Source organism: Cucurbita pepo, chromosome LG13 (assembly GCF_002806865.2).
Source record: "Cucurbita pepo subsp. pepo cultivar mu-cu-16 chromosome LG13, ASM280686v2, whole genome shotgun sequence".
Lineage (NCBI taxonomy): Eukaryota > Viridiplantae > Streptophyta > Magnoliopsida > Cucurbitales > Cucurbitaceae > Cucurbita > Cucurbita pepo.
Window position 1 is genome coordinate 2,605,952 of NC_036650.1, and position 21,496 is coordinate 2,627,447.

The 21,496-nt window shown below is 32.8% G+C and overlaps 2 protein-coding genes and 1 long non-coding RNA gene across 7 annotated transcripts; all 3 read right to left on the minus strand.

Annotated features, from left to right (window-relative positions):
- Position 1: 1 nt before the first annotated feature.
- LOC111808405 (abscisic acid receptor PYL8-like) lies at positions 2-2,864 on the minus strand. 2 transcript variants are annotated; one of them, XM_023694342.1, is made up of 4 exons: positions 2,778-2,864; positions 2,275-2,549; positions 1,236-1,451; positions 2-473 (listed from the first exon to the last, which is right to left on the minus strand). In XM_023694342.1, the coding sequence occupies exons 2-4, from the start codon at positions 2,419-2,421 to the stop codon at positions 255-257; spliced, it is 582 nt and encodes a 193-aa protein (XP_023550110.1). In that variant the 5' UTR covers positions 2,422-2,549; positions 2,778-2,864; the 3' UTR covers positions 2-254. The 2 variants fall into 2 exon arrangements, with proteins under 2 accessions (XP_023550110.1, XP_023550109.1); XM_023694341.1 differs by having other exon boundaries at positions 2,275-2,864.
- Positions 2,865-8,173: 5,309 nt separating this feature from the next.
- LOC111808970 lies at positions 8,174-13,190 on the minus strand. 4 transcript variants are annotated; one of them, XM_023695233.1, is made up of 3 exons: positions 13,072-13,190; positions 12,927-12,983; positions 8,174-11,175 (listed from the first exon to the last, which is right to left on the minus strand). In XM_023695233.1, exon 3 carries the CDS (start codon positions 11,066-11,068, stop codon positions 8,765-8,767), a length of 2,304 nt encoding a protein of 767 aa, XP_023551001.1. In that variant the 5' UTR covers positions 11,069-11,175; positions 12,927-12,983; positions 13,072-13,190; the 3' UTR covers positions 8,174-8,764. The 4 variants fall into 4 exon arrangements, with proteins under 4 accessions (XP_023551001.1, XP_023551000.1, XP_023550999.1 ...); XM_023695232.1 differs by lacking the exon at positions 12,927-12,983; XM_023695231.1 differs by lacking the exon at positions 13,072-13,190 and having other exon boundaries at positions 12,927-13,057.
- A 1,265-nt stretch (positions 13,191-14,455) lies between these two features.
- LOC111808138 lies at positions 14,456-17,146 on the minus strand. The gene is made up of 2 exons (XR_002817031.1): positions 15,728-17,146; positions 14,456-14,757 (listed from the first exon to the last, which is right to left on the minus strand). It is a non-coding gene; the product is annotated as an uncharacterized LOC111808138 (long non-coding RNA).
- Positions 17,147-21,496: the final 4,350 nt, after the last annotated feature.

The window sequence follows — 21,496 nt, forward strand, 5'->3', positions numbered from 1 at the left end:
CCCCCCCCCCTCTCTCTCTCTAAATTCTAGAGTTTCTCAAACCTTACAAGACCGTTTGTGCTCCAGGTACTAGATTTGACTTGCTGAACGTAAATGAAAAGGAATATAATATCACCCGATAAAAGATGATGCTAATTTGTGTACAACATACCCTCCTGCCAGTCCATCTCCAAAGCCTCCAAAGATATGAGAGCCTTGGAGGCTTCATTCATGGCAAGCCCCTTGCGTACATCAAACGTTACCAATCCCAGATTTTAGATCCTATCAAGAGGCTCAGTGCGATCTTGCACTGCAAGCCGCTCTGAAACATCAGCAAGTGACTTGAGATTGCATTTAATCAAGGCTTCCACAAAGTAGCATGTCTCGTCCTTTGTGTTTCCTTCAGGCACATCGACCACAAATGATTCAATTACCAAAGTCCCTGGTCTTCCATCAATGATTTCTGGATGCAAGGAAATGATTGAAGAGTAATTCTGAAAGAAAGTTACAGATTATTAAAATTTATTACTGATTTAGACACACTAAAAAATGGAGCATCTAACTAGGCATCCCCAAAATATTGTCATAGCTATTAGAACTATATTGTCGTACACAAACAAAGCAGAATTTCCTGTTTAATTCATCAATCACATAGCAAGTGACATGATAGAGCTTTGATTCATGTTAATCCTTACTTGGACAGTCAAATGATACTAAACATAAGAAGCGCATTATTTTCTATTGCAAAGCACATGCTGCTAACGCAAATAGTTAAAATTATATGAAAGATGAAGATTCAAGCCAACTTGAGCTTGCAAATCTGGCGCATTATCTGTGGGCATAAATGACTACCAAAAGCTCATTTAAAACAAAATCATGGCGAAAACTCTATAACATGATCATTATTATCAGGCAAGTCCAAAATAATTTTCAATAAGAAATGTTCTCAACAGTTCCTCCTTTTGAACATATGAAATCACAGTTCCCTGAAATACTGATTTGATGTCATTGTAAAATAGGTTAGACTAATCTTTGGATAAATTTAGGTTTCAAGCATTCAAGGGACGAATATCAGCAAAAATCTGTTTTGCTCAGAAAATATGAATACTACAAATATTCTCATGCATATTTTATAGAAAACAGAACAATTAGTTTCACCCTGAAAAGAAAGATAAAAATTGCATATATTCAGCCAATATCAGAACCATGGAGTTCTCCAAGAAAGGAGCAGATAAAAAATACATTGAGACCTGTACCTTGAGTCTGTGATCTCCGCCAACAATCCTCATGCTAAGGATGTGCCTATCATCATCGAGGAGTTCCAATCTCTCTGTACTCGTTGTGGCTGGAAGCCCCGATTTCACATCAACTTCTCTGAGAGTCCCGATCTCAAGGTTTCCCTTCAAAACACATCTGCTAACAAAAGGTTTGTATCTCTGTGGTTGATCAAACCTCCTTACCAGAGACCATACCTGGAGAAGAGCCATTCCAATTCCGAAAATAATTAAGTACAAATGAAGGCAAGAATCCAATAACCCTAGCTACGATAATATACAAACATCATCATAATTCTTATTACAAACTTGCATCTTTATTGTTCAAATAGGATCAAAAGACCTTCCATAATGGTTCGCTTTCCAAGTTCTAATAATTCCAAAAACATCCATATGATCTCAGATATAGAACAAATGAAAACATAAAGCAACCATAGTTTGCTACTTCCTCGTAATGCAATGCGTTTACATTTTTTACTTAAAGTTTGAACTGTAAGACTTTACCTTTCACTTTCACTTTCTTTTTAAAAAAAAACTACCTGCATAAATCAAATTCCAAATGAAAAGAACTTCTTGTTAGCAGTTGATTCATATAGAATTGCTATTATACTCTGCTTCTGTATTCTCCAAATGTTGTTTTTAACAACACCCCGAGAAGACAATGTCTTCTTTCCAGAATATATCCAAGGGATTGAACTCGCCCACAAAAGGCAAGAAAGGAGCCGTGATGATGATTGGGGTATAATGCATGGACGTTCGGATTTCCATATAAACATGGGAGGATGCAGAAACCAACAGAAACAACTAAGTTAATAAAATAAGATACAAGTTATCATGATACATACAGCACTAATTGAGGCCAAACCGATCGGTTAGATCCGCCAAATTTGGAAACCTCTTAGACCATTAGTGTTGAGAAGTAAAATAGGATTTGAAAAACATAAAACCAATAAATAATGAAGAAAGCCATCTTCATCAACAGAATTTAAACTGGACAGAGAAAGAGGGGAAGATGATTTACAAGATGAACAGGAGCTTTAATACGCTTGACAAGCTGAGAGGTGCACTGATTCTCAGCAGGCTCAGTCCTGTGGTACCTCCGAATAAGCTCCCATTCCGCGTTACTGAATCCTCCTACATTCCCATTCCGAGTGCTGTTACCATTCATTTTCGCTACTGATTCTCGTTCTCCACACAACAAAATCAAACTCCACAGCTAAATCAAACCACTTTTTCTCCTTCCTCCCTCGTTAGTTAAAAAAACAAAAACAAGAAGATCGCAAAATTCAACTCTCTCTGTAGAATCATAAAAAAAACAAAAAAACAAAAACAAAAACAAAAACGAAACTAAGGTCAAATCATCACATCAACCTATACAATCCAAGTCCTCACTCAATCGCCGGCAACCAAAAGATCCAATCGCCGGCATAAAAAACTCAATAAACAAAAAAAAAACAGCAAAATCTCCGTCAGAAACACAAACTAGATTTGGTCTCTCACTGGAAAAACGGCGCGGAGACTCACCGCCATAGACGACCGATCGAACTTAGCCTCAAAGCTTTTTCCTCTCTTCCTTCGTCTCCTCTTTATCGCTTCATATAAATTTTCTCTCTTAATTAATTAATTAATTTAATTAACTATCTTCTTTTCCTGCTTTAATATATTAATGATCTCTCTTGTCAATGACAACAATTTTCAATCCCGAAACTACCCCTATCTTTTGCATATAATCACGTCTTATGCCCTTCCCCTTTTATTACCGACTTTTCTCGTCGTTATCTTTAACCGTTGGGTAAAAATAGAAAGGTGACTTTTTTTTTTTTTTTTAACCGAAAAAATAAATTATAAATAAATAAATAAATTTCTTGTCGGCGGTTACTTGTATTTGAAACCGCTATCCTAACGGTGCCGTCTACTACACTTGACGGCAGTTGATATTTTTGTTGAGTGAGATATTTATCTATATTAAATAAATTAATAAATACTTGTTTTTTTTAATATTAATAATAATAATAAATCATAAATAACTCTTTTTTTTTTTCCCTATTTTTTGTAAAATTGATTTGCTTGGTCAACTTTGTTCCTATTTTAATTTATTGTTAACAATTTTGAGATCTTAGTCAACTTTTTAAAAGTTAATTCATTTTAGATTTTATTTTCATATAAAAAAAATTTAGTTTTTAATTATTGTTAGGATTTTTAAGTACGAAAATAAATATATTATATTATAGACATTTGAATCATTTTCATATATTACAAAAAAAATTTATACGAAATTCTCGAATAAACACTTAAACAAGTTATAATCATTTGTCCATAACTCCATAGATACTGTTTGGATCTCACAATCCACGGAAGGTCTCAACGTCCTTGATGACACATCGTCTCATGTTCACCTCTTTGGGGTCTAGCGTCCTTTCTGACACACCGGCTCATATCCACCCCCTTTGGGACTCAGTCTCCTCGCTGACACATCGCTTGGTGTGATACTTTTTGGATCTCACAATCCACGGGAGGGTCTCAGCGTCCTTGATGACACACTGCCTCGTGTCCACCCCTTTAGGGTCTAGCGTTCTTACTGGCACACTGCCTCGTGTCCACCCCCCTTCGTGGCTCAGTCTCCTCGCTGACACATCGCTTGGTGTCTGACTTTGATACCATTTGCACTGCTAACAGATATTGTCCTATTTGAGCTTTACCTTTCGGACTTCCCCTCGTTTTTAAAACATGTCACACCCTTATAAAGAATATTTCATTCTCCTCCCTAAATGTGGGATCTCACCGGTTGCCAGCTTGAGAACAAGCTATTAAAGATACATACACTTTTGATCAAAATGTCCGAAGTCTAAATTTTTCGTCCCACTGTGATAAATGAGAGTATGAATATATGAACCTCTGACCTAAAAGGAGGTAGTACATGTCAATTATCGTTGAGTTATGCTCACTTAAACGACCTTTTGTTGCTGAACCGAAAAAAATAATGTAAGCACGTGACGTTAGCTTTAATTCTTAATTGGTCTAATTGGTTTAGAAAGGTAACAATCAATAATGTGATGGGAAGTGAAATGGGATGGAACACTATGGGCTTTGGACACTTTTCTTGGTTCCCTTAATAGCTAAAGTCACACGCACACATGCAAAAGGGGTTTAAAGTTTCTTACACAAATGGTAGGAGGATGGATTTTTAGTTCTCTCCCACTTTAATAACGGGGGAAAGTATGTGCCGTCTGTTTCTAGAGAATCTCGAATAGATCTCGAGATGAAAATATTAGTATATACAGATAATATATCAGTAAAACTGTTAATTCAACAACGGTAATGAAGGGAGAGGAGTTCTACCCAAGTTGGACCATAGGAAAGAAAAAGGCCGAACAAAATCATATTTGAGGTGAGGTTGGTGGGTCTAGCTCAACTAGATGAAATTATAACCCTACATGTGGAACGAGAAACGAGAAGCTAGTGTGCATGGACCCATCCAACTACATGTGGAAGTCGAACCATTAACTTTAAAATGATAATTATTGTTATTTTCATTAAGCTATACTCGAATGGGTCATATCACAAGAGCCATTCACACAGTATCGTACACGAGCCTATTGTCTCCTAAATATAGTGTGTATTGAGCAAATTTCGTTTGATATTGTGCTTTGCTTCACGACCTTGAATGATGTCATCTCACCTTCAGCTGAATACCGTACATGCAATCAAATGATTGTTAATCTAGATAAGACCCAACTAACCTCGAATTTTTTTCCCTACCACGAAAATTATTTATTAGGTCAAAGAAGCGTAAGAAACGTCATTCCAATATACAATTTTTTATAACTAAATATCTTTATGAGTCACGTGAATGCAAACACTTTCACTTTTCTTTTCAATTCAAATGCAAATCATTTTTTCTTATATAATAATGTGTTAACCAATAACTTATATCTTTAATGCTTCATTTGTTTTGAATTGATCAAATATTTAAGGAATATAATTGGGACAACAAAAAGAGGATTCCCATATATAATAATAATAATAATAATAATAATAATGATAGGATGAAAATATGATAAATAAATTTTAAAAAATTTTAAAAATTTAGTTTTTAGAGTAAAAAATATTATTTTATGTTTAATAGATGTCTTGATAAATTAATTAAAAACTAAATATGTTTATGAATTATTATATAATCAAAATTAAAATCTTTAAAATATTTAGACTAAATTGTGATTAAATTATTTTCATGAAAATTTAAAATTTAAATAAAAATATTAATTTAAAAGTTTAGTATGAATTAAAGCAATAAAAAAAAGTTTATAGTTTAAACAAAATCTTTAGGAAGTAGGGTTAGGTTAAAGTTTGACGTAATAAATTCTTAAATTCATTGTGGGTCCCACACACCTTCACCTCCAATTTTCCTTGGTGGGCTCCACAACTTCACTTTCTGCTCTTTTCTAAATTTTTTTTTTTTTTTTTAATTTACCTAATTTGACTTATAATAGTTAAATAATATGTATAATTTTATTATTTTGAGATAATAAAATATATTTTGGATTAACCCGTATTATATCCTAATATTAAAAAAATTTAATGTGTTAAAATAATATATATAATTCTTAAATTAATCATATTCAAAATAACAAAAATAAAAAATCCTGCTCAATAAAATAATAAATAGTACGATAAGTATTATTTAACTTAATTATTTTTAAAACTTTAAAGAATTCGTTTCAATATATACCTAAAAAATACCAACAAAAAAAAACAAAAAAAAAATATAACTGAAGACTAAAATTTTAAAATGGATGAAAACAAATCTTTTATTAAAAAAAATTTGACCAAACCATGGGAATCTAATTCTAATTTCACAATAAAATAATACAAAAAAAACACTTATTTTATTTATATCAATCAAAATTGATACTTTTAATAAAATTATAAAAAATTCATAAATTAGACCAAAGTAATAATTATACGTTTTCTTTTAATTCTCGATTTTTGTAGAAGAAAATTGTTTGACACAAACAAAACGTAGAAAAATACTCACCATATTCATTCGTTTCTTTTTCCCATTATTTTCGTTAAAACAACTAAACTCACTTTAATTCTATACCGTTTGCCATTTAAGGGGAAGGGAGTTTTGAGCCACGAGTCGACGACAAGACATTCTATGTTTAAACAAAACAAGTATTGTATTCTAAATACAAATTTTTGTAACTCATACTAAACAATTTAGCATTCTACAAATTATTCTAACTCCGCGGATGAAATAACTAACTATACTAAATAATTCTAGACTTAATAACTTTACGCTACGCCCCAAATGATGTCTCGATCATACTTGAGTAGACAAAAAAAAATTTATACTAATACAAATTCCCACAAGCAAGATGCCTTTGAAGCCTTGATGTGGGTATCAACAAGCAATGAAAATGGAAATTGCTAAAAATATGAAAGTGGGTTTGGAAAAAATGAATAAGAAATTCAAAGGCAGAGCTGAAAAAGAATGGTCAGTCATATCAATGTTACCAAGAAATTGGAGGAATGGTTCCCCAGACAGAAAGTGAGGACTGCATATATCCCCTCACTCTTCTTCTCCAACCAAAGGCATCATTCTCCAGTTAAAGATGAAGCATTTTTCACTAACAAAACAACCAAAAAAGCAAACCATTTCATTATTGTACTTCAAATTCCTCATGTCAGGCACCTGTCAATCTCTCATTTCCAGAAGAAAAGAGAGAGAGAGAGAGAGAGAGAGAGAGAGAAAAGCATTATGATTTATACACATGCAACAATGAATGCAAAAAAGAATGATCCAATGCATTTGATCAAGTAAATTAAAGATCTAACTGTAAGTGATTTGGTGTTGTTGGGCTCTATGATGCAGAAAATCAAGAAAAAAATTCTCTACAACAGCTGATTTGAATGGTATTTATGAAGTAAAATGGAGAAGTAAAGCATCATGAACCAATAATTGCAGATCATATGGTGTAAATTATTTAGGAGCAAGAAAGATCTCCCACAGCCACCACCATGTACAACAAATGCATAAAGATCTAAGCAGAATGGCATATTAAATTAAGAGCACAGATGGAAGAACCAAGCCACTATTGAAAAAGGCAAAGAAAATGCTGTCGACACAGTGGCCAATACATGGATATATAACCTAAACAGAGTGCTGATTCGCTCAAAAGAAATCTACAACACTGGATTTAAATTGGTTGTTTGTGTCGGAAATCTTATAGAAAATGTCAAGCCAAAAATCATGAATGCATCCTATGATTCTTAAGCCTGTGACTAATTGGACAATGACTAGAACGCACAAAGATTTAAGTATCAATTCTCTAATTCACAGCACCAATCAGATATACACTAGTTAGATCAGTACTAATTTTTATAAGCTCTGCAAATCTTCATCCATGTGATTATTGGTGTAAAGTGCCCAACAAAAAACAAATAACGTGTCATAATTTGCAACAAAGGAAGATTTTGGTATTAAACTAATATAAAGAAAGATTGGCAGTCACAAACATTAAGATATTTTGCCACAGAGCCATTACGAAATTCCTCCACTCCTATTAGCTGAACATATTTTATTCAGAAGGTTGCCTGTTGGCTAACCTTTTAAGATGTTCTCTCTTCCCCTCCGTGCGTTCAGCAAGAAGCCAATTGAACTATAACGTACCTGCAAAACTCAAAATTTCCACCCATATGCACATGTACATAGAAGAGAGGAGGCATGTGTGTTTGTATGTGTATGTTGTATGTGTATGTTGTATGTTGTATGAATGGTGTATATTCATGGTCATACCGTGCACAATGACACATCAATAGAATGACTTCTACATGCGTTTGTGAACATTATGTAGCTATTGTATATGACAATCATTAAACATGCCCGTATGCTTGCTCTGTCTGGTAGAAATACCAAGTGCCATCTAATACTAGTTTGATGTTTTTACTTGTACCTGATCACCCAATTTCTGTACGTTCAAGTGAAGAAAAGGGGAAAGGAATTAACCAACAAAAACTGAAATATACTGACGGAGATATCATTCTGTATGCTGTCTAAAAGATACTTCAATAAGGAAGAGAAAACAAACATATTTAAAGGATCCTTACAAGAGAAGGGAATATGAACCAAAAGTATAAACGCGGGCCTTCAATGAAGGAATTAAGGACTGGGTTTGAGTCAATTATGTGCTAAGGAGCCACATATAACTAGACCCTCAAAAATTTCAGGTAAGTAGAGATAAGTTGGATCTCATTTTTGTCTCAAGTATGGCGGTCATTATCGATGAATTTCTCGATAAGACTTGAGAGATTCCACTGTGTCAAGTACAAAGCCACAAAACCAATAAACAATTGGAGCAACAATGGATCCAATCCAAACAAAAGCAAGAATTCTCTACAACTTTGGTCAGACAGAATTCAAAAAATGCACCTATTGGGTATACCTCGAGCAAACTCCACGTTGTTTAGTTGATTTACTTTTGTTGGCATTATCTGCCATATAAGCTTCCTTAGCTACCCTGGAAGGTAACATCACCAGACATCTTAGTTTGTTCATCTTCCTGGGTTACTACATCTACCTTCCTAGCTTCCAATGTGTCTTCCACCTCATTAACTACAGTTTCCTGGTTAATATGAGATATCTCTCCTACAGTTTTTACCTCAGTCTCCTTCGTGGTTACCTGAAATGATTCTGTATCAATCTGCAGGAGCTCCAAAGGTGTTGCTGCTGGATCCAATTCCCGACAACCCTTCGGAGCATTTTGAGCTTCGTCTCCCGTAAGTAAGTAATTGGGGACCTGATGGGAGAAGCGAAACATCTCTTCTTTAGGGATCTTCCTCACTTCTTTTGGATCCATGTTTCTACAGAACACTGTCCTGAAACCACCAACCTTAACAAGAGGAGCAACAGACACGCCTTCTTTTTCATTAAAATCATCAAGTACTTCTACCATATCGTACTTGTGAATCATTTCTTCTGAAGTATCTTTATTCCAATCTGCAGACCAGTTTCTATAAAGAGCCCAGACTTCACCCTTCTGAGGAAATATCTGAATCACCCCTCGTAAACCTTTCACCCAGCAAACCTTATGCGAGAAGGAGTTCAATGATCTTGTGACTTCATATTTTCCAATCCTGAAATCCCCACAGGTTTTTGTGAACCCCGAACCTATCCAGTCCATTGGGCCAATCTCCATGTTGCTTCTTGAGTTGAGCCAACTGAAACGCATTCTGAATGGTCTTAGGGACATCACCTTGTGAATTCGCGCATAGAAACGAGGCATTCCATCATCATCATCATAACAAGCCCAGACTTGATCATCCCCAAATGAACTTTCAGCTCGGTCCAAGTCAAAATTATGAAAATCAGGATCTGGAACATTAATTGAGATAGGATCCTTCTCACTGCCTGTATTTTTACTAGCTAAAGAGTCAGACTCAGGCTCCTTCTCATTCCATCCTTTACCGTTTGCAGAAGGTTTACCATTAATTTTTATATCATGAGTTCCATCATTCACCACATTCTTTTGCTTCTTGGACTGTTTATTCAGAGTTGACTTTTCAGCCAATGAGCTCCATTCTTTAAGTTTCTTATGTATTTCAGCACGAGACTTGTCCATTAGCATGTTTCGGATTTCAAAGATTGACAACTCTCTCTGGCTATCGGTCCTGTTAAATGCATAATAAAAACTATGAAACTTTTGAGTATCAGGATAACTCTTCCTTAATTCAGATAAGCCAACATCTCCACTGGCCATTTGATTTGCCGCGTGGACCCCAAAGCTGTTAATTCCATCAGTTCTTTTCTTTTTTGAAGACAATTGACTCCTATCCACTTCAGTCGATGGCTGTGTTTCATCGCGATCTCTCTTCACTTTCTCACTTGCTTGTTGACCCAAATTTGCAGCTCGTGCGGAAGCTGATGAAAAAGTGCTACCAACACCAGCTGTCCTGGAGGAAGGACCCCACTGAAAGTTTGTATTATCAACTGAATTAATACCCACAGAATGGCCAGAATCAGGTTTTTTAGAGTTTCTTCCAGTACCATAGGCATCACCAGTTGTATACTGTCTAGAGTTTTGATGCTGCTGCTGAGAAGACCAACTAGGTGACTTCAATACATTTGGGGGTGGAGCCCTCTCTACGGCCAAAAAAGCTTCATGACAATTAGGACAAAGGAGAGTGTGATTTAGATAGACTCTAAGGTACTCATAGTGTGTCTTGCATCGGTTGCAAAGAGTCCAAAAAGTATCTGGTTTTCTTTGAGAAGGCTGCAATGGGGTAGTAGCCCCTACATGGACCTTACTTTGAACGTTCCTTGCATTTGAAGCAACATTCTTAAAACTTTGAAAGCCATTTGCACTTGGCGGCACTGAAGTACTATGTGTGTGGGTAGGAGTTTTCTGTCGACCCCCTTTCAGGTCCCTTTTCTGATTATAAGCCAATCTCTTTGCCTTGTCAGATAGCAAACTCCAGGCCTCCGAAACCAATTTAAATGCGCCCTCTGCACCAAGTGACTTGTTTTTATCAGGATGAAGGACAAGAGCCAGCTTTCTATATTGTTTCCTAATAGTCTCATCATCAGCCAAGTGGTTCACACCAAGTATCCCGTACCAATCCGTTTCCCCATTTATCTTATTCTCTGCAGAGATATACACTTCAAGAGTTGTCATCATTTGTGAGAGACCATCAAGCCCAGGATACAAATTTTGAGCCTTCAAAACAAACTTCTTTGCAGCAGAATAATTTCTCTCTGTAAATTTTCTCTCAGCAATTTCTTTTGCTCTAGCTGCCTCATCTTTGTTGCACTCCATAATTCCCTACGAATCTGACTCTTAAAAACCACGCCTATCTATGAAACTTCAATCAACCAATAATATCTGACTCTAAATAGGCAATGGTATAGTAGAAGTTAAGATACCTGATACAAAATCAAATAAAATGTTATAAGTACACCTGGCTGCTAGAGTGGGCAGTACAATAGATTTTTTCTGGGGGTTAGGTTCAGAAGAGAGAATTGCTAAAGAAACTTAGAGATAGATTGATAAAAGTTAAGCGTTAGTATATATATCAACATTAATCATGATGAATGTACTGAAAAAAAATCCAACTCAAATGTCATGCAAATTCTATCATTCGTCTTTTTATTCAGCAAAAACTGCCTCAATTTTTATACTCCTCAACTACTAGTCTAATAGTATTTTCTCTGCAGTATCACTAGAAAATGCGTGCCCAAACGCTCAACATATCCTCCATGAGGATTGTAATACCAAATTAAAAGATAATAGTGAAAAATCGAATGCCCAAGATGACGTAATACTCTAATCAAATTCTAACCAAACTAGAGAATTAATGCTTCCTACATGCAACAATTAAGTGCTAGTTTTCTCCATCATTCATCCAAATCCAGAACATGAAAGATCAGGAAATCTCACTAATATACTCGCATGATCTCCAAAGCAAATACTCTTACTACATCCACACAATTACTAAATTACCAAGTCCAAGGACAAAATGTTTCTTGTTTTTATCAAGTTGTTGTTTTAATTCTAACTTAGATATCGTTTCTTACTGTCCCTTCTAATATTGTAATATGGTTATTAGTTTTCAGTAGTTCTTTAAACACCACAAGATTTTGAAGCACAGTGCGCAACTGCAATATTATTTAGCTCAAATGTTGTGCATGAGAATACCACTAGAGATCCTGAAATTGCCAAATATAGTATAGATCAAGATTCCAAAAATTAAATTATCAATCTATTATTCAATTTATTTTCCTCAAATGTGAGGATAAGAATTTGAACCTCCAATCTCAAGGGAAAAATAAGACACCTTGACGGATAAGTTATGCTCTTGTTGGTAAAAAAAAAAAAAGACAACACATTTGGTAATCGATTAGACAAGAATATCATTTTATTCAGAAGAAAGATAACATGCTCTTATTTACTTCATTCTAGAGCTAATAAATAGACTGAGCAGCATTTGTTTGGTCAGTATCCCATCGGTCTGAAATGTTAGAACGATTATATTAGGTAACTTTAGTAAGAAGCTTTTTTCCGTGCCCAGCTGACGATAGAGCAAATGATTTGCAGGCAGAGTGATAAAATCAAAGAATAGATCCATGGGATATGTGACTCATTGCTTCTATGTCAGGCAACCTATCTAAAACTTCTTTACGTCACGGTTCTCGGGATGTTCGGAGCATTTCATCTATTTCCTATACTCAACGTCTAAATCTTGAAATAAATAGCAACCTATAAAACATTGTATTCGCTAATCAGACTGCATATTACAATTTACATACATGCAACCAAGAACAGCATCATAACGCATGTGGATAGACTTATAAAACTATCCATATAAGATCATCTTCCTGTCAGGAACTCATTGTTCGCATGCACCTATGAACTGTTAAAAGTAAAACTACCCGTCAAGTCATCACACATTACATCACTTGCTATAAATGCATAATTAACAATATAATTTACAAATTGAAACCCACATTCTCCTAAAACCCCCATCGGAAAACCAGATACGAGAAAATCACGATTGCATACTGAGAGCCACTGAACAGTAAACGATAGTAGTTTAAAAAAGAAAAAAACAAACAATCGGAAGAACAAGCAAGCTAACGACTGATCCAAGAACAAGGAATTGGAACTCGAAGCTAACGGTCAAATTTGAGTAAGAGCATTTGAATTGAAGCAATCCAGTAGTGAAAATGAAACCCTAAAACAAGTGAGATTGAAAGAACAACTTTAAGCAGAAATGAAGCTCCATCCGAATCAAGAAAATTGAAAATCGTAGAAAGAATTACCTAATACGAAATAAATAGAAGAGGTCCGAGTTTGAAGTGATTTGAATCTGAGAAGACCATCACCATGTACAGTGACCCATTTGTCAAAACCACCAGAAGGGCTGAGAGAATTTCCAAATGTCCTANTTTTTTTTTTTTTTTTTTTTTTTTTTTTTTTTTTTTTTTTTTTTTTTTTTTTTTTTGAGATTTAACCATGGTGCACTTTTTTTATGGAAGAACAAAAAAACCCTTGCTTAACTAGAGTTAACTTTTAACCATGGTAAGGTTTGTAATATGCTAAATTTGTTTAATCATTTATAATGTATTTTCTTCCATATAAAAGTGAGTGAAGGAAAAGGTAAAAGAAATTTTATTAATAAAAATTTAAAGTAGAAAATTCTTTTTTTTTTTTTAATATTTATTAGAGAATCATGGAAACAATTTTTTTTTTGTTATAATTATAATGCTAAATCCTACGTGTAATACATACTTTTTTTATTATTATATTTTATTTTTCTTTTTAACTTTTACTTTTAAGATTAAAATATAAATGTCGTCGTGCATGTAAACATGTAAGTATGTAAATGCATACATGGATACACACATAGATAGTTAATGTGAGACTTGTTTGTTCTCGCTTATATATTTATGAACATATTGAACAGAGACGTGTAGAGACTCGGTTTTTATCAAGGATAGATAGAGCTTAAGATGACCAAATAAGAAGGTAAAATGAACTAAGAATTTTTGGGTAGGATAAACTTTTGGCTCCATTACCTAATTTTGAGTTGAACGTTTGAGTAGCTAATACAACACGACAATAATTTATCAAATAAAAAGGAGAGAAATTTTTACTACATTTATGATAGATTCAGAAACGTACATATAACGTTCGAATTGCAAACAATCATGATTAGTTGAGACGTTATAATACTTACAAGATTCGAACCAAATTTAGAGAGGTATAAGGGGAAAGAATAAACATCGAAACCGTCTATTCTTACTAATTTAAACAATAAAACAATTTCTAATCATGGTATAGAAAAGGCGTTAGATTACGCGCTCAACCATAGGTGACTTTGTTATGCGACTAAAGTAATTTATCATATAAAAAGAGGAGAAATATTTATTACATTTATGACACATTCAAAAAAACGTACATATAACGCTTAAATTGTAAACAATCATGATTGGTCGATACGTACAAAATCCGAACCAAATTTAGAGAAGTATAAGGGGAAAGAATAAACATCATGCTTCATTTTAACTTCGAAACCGTCAATTCTTCCTAATTTAAACAATAAAACAATTTCTAATCATTGTATAGAAAATGCGTTAGATTACTCGCTCAACTCAACTATAGGTGACTTTGTTATGGGCGAGTAAAGTCTATTATTGTATTTAATGGATAAAAAGATCTCATAAATATCTATATAAGTCATTAAAAATAACTTATAAAAAATTAAATAGGAACTCTTAGTGAACATCATTCTAGCAACAATTGTATGTTGTCAATGTTACCATAGAAGAATGTAACTTGATTTTGCTTCCAAGCAGCTTCCTCCTACTCCAAAAAAAATGCAATGTTATCAACATCCCCATGAAAGTCAAAAGGTTTTAGAAAGAAAAAAAAAAAAACTCCATGGAAGAAAGCAACCTGATTTAGCTTGCCTCGGCCTTGTCCTTTGGTTAGTTCACAAAAAAAAACTGCACCCAAACAATACTTCATGTTATACAACGAGTTCTGGCCAAAAAGAAAGAACTTACTCACATATGCCTGTTGTTACATACCTTTTGAAACATCGGATACAAAATGCACTTCATTTGTTTTTCGCTATTATATCGTTATTGGAGTGTGTAATTGTCCAGACCCAAGATATAAATAAAAAAAATTCATTCAACCCGTAGCCCTAACATTTTCTTCCATTTTTTACATGGTAAGGTCACCTTACTTATTTTGAACAACATGCAATAAAGATTGTCCTTATAGACTAGTATGGGTCCTCTTATTCTGTCTTAATTCGTCCCTAAAACCCCGTCCCTAAAACCCCATCATAATGGAGAGATTTCTCTCTAATACGATCTATAACACTCCACGCCCACGATTTTAAGTAGGATTTAGAATCTAGATTTTGACTAGTTTATTGCATACCTATAGTATCAAAGAAGAACAAATTTTGAATTGAATTTTGAGCTTGGAGAGTTACATATGCATGCATCTAATAGACGATGAGAAATGTGCAAAGTAATCAACATTTATCTGGTCTATGTATAGTTTGTGCATTTGTGAAGTGTACAAATTGGTGAATAGCCTACGACCCCTGAGATTATATAGTTCATGAGGTTAAGAAATTCATAATAATGATAAATAAGCCCACATATCGTATCGAATTAATTCCATATGTCGTGAAGAAATGCAAGTTACACGAGATCCCACGGTCATCAATCACACAGGAAGCTCAACATGCAGCATGCACCAAGTATTACAATGATCAATTTTCAGTCTACAACAAACATGTCACAAATCAAACAGTGTATAACACACACTTCCATCCAAAGAAGCCCATAACAAAATTAATGTAAAATCGCACCTTTTTCTTCCTATTTGTTGCTGTTAATCATAAGAGACAAAGTAGAAGAAGCCAGATTGAGATAGATAAAAATCTAAGGCACGTACCAGTAAGTGGAAGGTATGAGGTGATTGCAGTAGGAGAAGGCCCCTTCCTATTGATGTAGGGTAAAGGTAAGGAAGTATTAAAGGTGAGAGCCAATTGAGATTCCCCACCTTGAATTCTTGTGCGATGCACTTTCTTTTTGCCATATATTGATACTTCACATATCACCAAAGTAAGCAGCTAAGCAAACTTTTGAGAAATGAAGATTTATTGCCAACTGCAATGAGAAGCAGGCAATGTCCTCCAGCCACAAATCAATCTATACAAGGACCCTTTTTCCTTTTCTTTCTTGGTTTCCCATTACAAGGCCAAGCGACTTTTAGTTCTCTTAGCATTGATGAATCAAAAGCCTTATCCGATATTCAATAACATGACTAAGTTCCTAGCAAAAAAAACCAAAAAAACTACAACTACGACCTCATATAGTAAAAAACAGGGTGACCAGAGATACCGAATTATGCAAAGGAACAAAGAAAATCCTGAAGAACTGTTCGTTTCAGAATAACAAACAAACAAGAGAACCAATAAGTCTTGTGAAGTGAATGGCATTAAAGAACTATTCTCAATTTTTCTATAAACACAGAGTTTTCCTTTTCAATATGGAGGCCCCAACTCAATAACGAAACTTCTAAAGCTATTTTCTTGATTATAGTCATAATAGCCCAAAGAACCTTAATTTGTTCTTAAAAGACACCTTTCCCTTTTCAAAGGGAATGAGCAGCTTATTTTAAATCCAAACTACAGTCCATGTTCCCAATAAGCAGACAAGATTAATTGAAATCAGGAAAAAAAAAAGGATGTCAAAGTTAAATCAACAACAGAAATACTCATTGAAGAATATTGCCACTAGTGTGGAAAACTACAGCACAAAGTAAGTAAAAGATGCTCCACTCCACTTTTCCAGTCACTCCTTTAAAATTTTCCTGCAATCCTTCCATAATGGCCTGACATGGGAAACCTATGCCTTGATATGGAAGAAAACTCGCTCATAATCTGAATCCTCATAGAAATAATTAACCTAATGTCTCCTAATTACAACATTAAGAGGACAAGTAATTTTGCGAAGGAATCAATAGAACCATACGATCAATCAAAGCTATGAAACGTAGAAATCGCTAATGTTCTTCGTCGATTAACGAAGAAGAAAATTCGAATCATCATTTCACCCACCACATGAACATTCAATCCAATCCAATCAAATTCACCTTCTCATCCATTCAAAACTTTTCCAGAAACCGCTAAATTGAGTGAAATTATGAAAACAGATGCAAATATTTTCGATTGGGAGTCATTGAACACAGATACCTTGCCGCCGAAAGGGATCGAAGAAACTACGGCGAACGGAGGTTGCTCTGTTAGTATCAATGGCGTTAGACTACGTGAGAGCATTTGATTGGCCCTTACTTCCATAGACCACTTTTCAAAAGTTATTCTTTACCCACAAATCAAATTTGTAATTATTTTTGTTATTTGTATTTTATTTTTAAAAATTATATTGGTAGTAATTTTTTATTTTATTATCATTTTTCTTTTAAAAACTTCGTTAATCTCGGGATGCTTTACTCCTAATCCCACTAGGTTTCGAGATGGAATTTGACCTAAGTCTCGATTAAGTACGACGATGATCTACGTTTCACGGTACATTAGAATAAGGTTGGATTTGAAAAGGAAAATAGGTGTAGCTAACAATTTTGTTGATCTCGTTAGACCTAAACTAATATAGACGTATAAATGGACAGATGTTGCTTAGAAAAAATGGGGGGTTTCTTACAATGACTTAGGAGAGGAAAGAAGCAGCTTTACCGAGATTCAAGAACTGACTTTTTCTTAATGCTTGCTTTACCGAGTGAAATAAGTCCCAGAGCAACTCTCAAGCAAGGTGTCGAGCTCAAAACTAATTTGTTAATACCCTTTTTGTCCATAGCAGTGAATGCCATTTTTGGCGGACAGTAGAAAATTTTGAAAGTTGTCATGTTCATCACACAATCTTAGTTGTATTTTCTCACAAGAATTCTGTAATGACATATAACGTGTATATGCCTAACATTACGGTCTAAATTCTATCAATTAATTTTAGAATATAAGATTCTTGTCTTATCTATTATGATCTGATGATTATATCTGGATAGACGTATCCAATTTATTTTCAACTTTAATCTTATTTTTTAAAAAATTGTAGACTTGTAATTGCTGTGAATAATTATGATAGAATATTCACCATGTTATTTAGTTTTAATTTGAAAAAATGAACCTTATAAATGATTTATAAGGTTATAGTATTTAGTGTTGTTCGGTAAGTCAAGTGTTTTTACTGTACAATGTAAACAAATATTACACCAAAATAACTTTTATTTTATAATATTTAGTTACTATTAATTTGGTCAAATACTTCATTAATCAACCTTTTGTTAAACGTGACTCATTATTTTAAATCATGTATTTTTATCCCAATAAGTTACCGTAGGATAGGTTAAATATTAGAAATAAAATTATTATTTTATCTTTATGAGTTAATCCCATTATTAAATAATGCAAACACCTTCCATCTAGGAACAACCCAGCTGCCACGATACCCCACATGAATCTCACGTCGATCGTATGTTGACACACTTACTTCTCCCGGTTACTATTTTAAAAATACTTTCTCAAAAGATTCAACTTGATATTAACCTATCCAAATACGTTTTCTACCCGACAATCCAGAAGGAACAATGGACATGAATCTCACGGTGTGAACAATGGGCCTCACTCTTGGGCCAAAAGGAAGTTGGTTTGTGGTTGCACCCTAAACAATTTAATCCAATTAAATTTAAGATGAAAAAAATGTAATTATGAACCAAGAGTAAGTAATCGATTTATCTATAATAATTATATTCATGAACATAACTTGTGCGACAGTACATAAACATTAAATATGGGTTTATAATGGAGTGATCTCTAGTTAATGAATTAAAATTCTTAATTAAATAATTATATATAATTTGAGCTTATAATCGGAAATTATAAAGCTCTATTTTTCAAATTAATATTTAATATAGTTATATAGTGAATATAAAATGAGAAAATATATTTAATATTTATTATTATAAATAAATTAAACATAAAAGAGAAGTATATGTATTGCATTTGATACATTAAACTAACGTACACTCATGTTACTAGAGCGGAGGGAAAGAATCTCACATAATATCATGGCGATAGATATCGTATTCATCATAAAAGGTAAGTATCCCAATGCACACGACATAAAATAATGCATGAAATCTTCATAGTTATAAATCATGACATAAACATATAATGTAGCTTAATAGTATTACATAATCCTAAAGTAATTGTGCTAACACAGTGGGTATGTCATATCATATAGAAGTATTATACATCATGTGACGATGAAGTCACAACAAGCTCCATAACATGATATAAACATATCATAGCATAATTTACCATATAATATAAGTCATAGTATAATATAATACATGTCAATCCGTCATAAAATACAACACATTTGCCCATATAGTATATGTCGTTTATATTTCATTCAATTTATCCAACCAAATTCATAACAAAGCCACTTATGGTATACTTAAAGAAATTAATACTTTTAATTTGGGATATAAGATTGCCTAAATTTTTTTTTTATAATTATCCCTAAAAATTATCTACCTACTAAATTAATAAATTTTTTTAAGTTTAGTGTTTAAATTTTTATATTTAATAATAAATATTGTCCTCATATCTCTCGTTTTAATTTTATATTTAATAAATTATTAATATATTTAATTTTAAAAAATATATTTGATAATTTTCTACTACATATAAAATTGATTTTTTTTTTTAGTAAATACATGATATTTAAAATATATTTTGTCAATTAAATAAAATATTGGAAATTTTTAATAATTGGTTGAACAGTAGGTAGATTTAATAGATATAAAATTGAAGATATAAGAATCTATTAGAAAGAGTTCAACCATCTATTTAATTTTTTTTTACAAATTCTGTTAAAATATATTACTAGCCCAATAGGAGCAAGTCCAGATTTAAAATTTTAAAGAGTAAATTGCGTACACTCAGTATAGTCTTCCAGTAGGTCTTGTAATCTCTAATGAAAAATGCGAGTGTTTACCAAGAATTGTGTTCAACAATTTATTATGGAGGATTGTTAGGTTGGAGTCACACGTTGATTAATTTAGGGTGTTCAGCAATTTATTGTTGAGGATTGTTAGGTTGGAGTCACACGTTGATTAATTTATGGAATGATAATGGTAAGCAATTTATTGTCGAGGATTGTTAGGTTGGAGTCACACGATTAATTTAGGGAAGGATAATGGTAAGTGAAGGAATATATCTTTATTGTTACGAGCAGAGGTAAGTCAAACCAAAACCGAAACCTTCAAATTTTGAAGAGATTTATTAAATATAAAATTAAATTTTGAGATATTAAAAACTTTATAATTATTTAGATGAAATTATTAAAAAAAACTGATATTAAATTTTTAAAAGATTTATTAAATATAAAATTAAATGTTTGAGAAATTAAATTTATAATTAGAAGAAATATAAGTTTAATAATATCCTAAAATTTTTAAAAGATTTATAAAATACCCTAAAATTTTTAAAAGATTTATTAAATATAAAATTTAAAGTTGGACAAACTAAATTTATAATTGGAAGAAATATAAGTTTGAATAATACCCTAAATTTAAAAAAAAAAATCTCAAATATATCTAATTAGTATTTTGTTTAAAAACTCTCTTAAATTTTTAAAGGATTTATTAAATATAAAATATAAAAATTTCAGATATTAAAAATTAAATTTATAATTAAAAAATATTTACCAAATAAAATTAAAAAAAAAAATCTTAAATATATCTTTTATAGTTATTTGGATGAAACAGTTAATATTTTATTTAAAAAATGCTCTTAAATTTTTAAAGGATTTATTAAATATAAAATATAAAAAGTTTAGATATTAAAAATTAAATTTATAATTAAAAGAAATATTTACCGAATAAAATTATTTAAATATTTATATAATATAAAGAAAAATTCATAGTATAAGGTGGGAGAGCCGCGCTACACACATTGTTATTTATAAATCTATAGTTAATTAGGCAACGATTGTTGGATGATGAAAGTCCTATATCGACTCATTTAGAGAATGATCTTAGGTTTATAAACAAAGAATACTCTCTCCATTGTTACGAGGCCTTTTGGAGAAGCCCAAATCAAAGACATGAGAGTTTATGCTCAAAGTGGACAATATCATACCATTGTGGAGAGTCGTGTTCGTCTAACATGGTATCAGAGCATGCTCTAAACTTAGTCGTAGATTGGTAAACCCTCAAATATCGAACAAAGGACTCCAAAAGAAGCCGTTTTCATCTCCATCTTTTATGTTTTCATTTCTAATTGGTAACTTGCAGATTTGAAGTTTTGTCCAGAACAATAGCGTCCCGCCGTTTGCTCCTTAAAAGCCTCCAAGAGCGACTCAGGAGGTACGAACAGTTACAAGTGGCATTGTCTCCACTTTATGGATGAGACACTTCCACCACATTAGAGTACAACGTTAAGCTTTAAGCTATTGCCACTCACATTTCAATGATATCATGACTCCTTAGTATTTAGTTTCTTCGTTGGTAAGGAGACTCGGTACTTGACGTATGAAATAATTGTTTATTTAGTATCGTTTATATTGATAGATTGATTTATATAACCAACGAGTGAAATCAATCCGTTGTGAAAAACATTTTTCTTAACAATTTGTGATT

What these genes read in the sequence shown, in the direction of transcription:
- LOC111808405 (XM_023694342.1), bottom strand. Translation starts at nt 2,421, where the DNA reads ATGAATGGTAACAGCACTCGGAATGGGAATGTAGGAGGATTCAGTAAC. An exon ending in TTAAAGCTCCTGTTCATCTT is followed by an intron (nt 1,452 to 2,274) that starts GTAAATCATCTT and finishes GCTCTTCTCCAG; the next exon opens with GTATGGTCTCTGGTAAGGAG. An exon ending in GCGGAGATCACAGACTCAAG is followed by an intron (nt 474 to 1,235) that starts GTACAGGTCTCA and finishes ACTTTCTTTCAG; the next exon opens with AATTACTCTTCAATCATTTC.
- LOC111808970 (XM_023695232.1), bottom strand. Translation starts at nt 11,068, where the DNA reads ATGGAGTGCAACAAAGATGAGGCAGCTAGAGCAAAAGAAATTGCTGAG.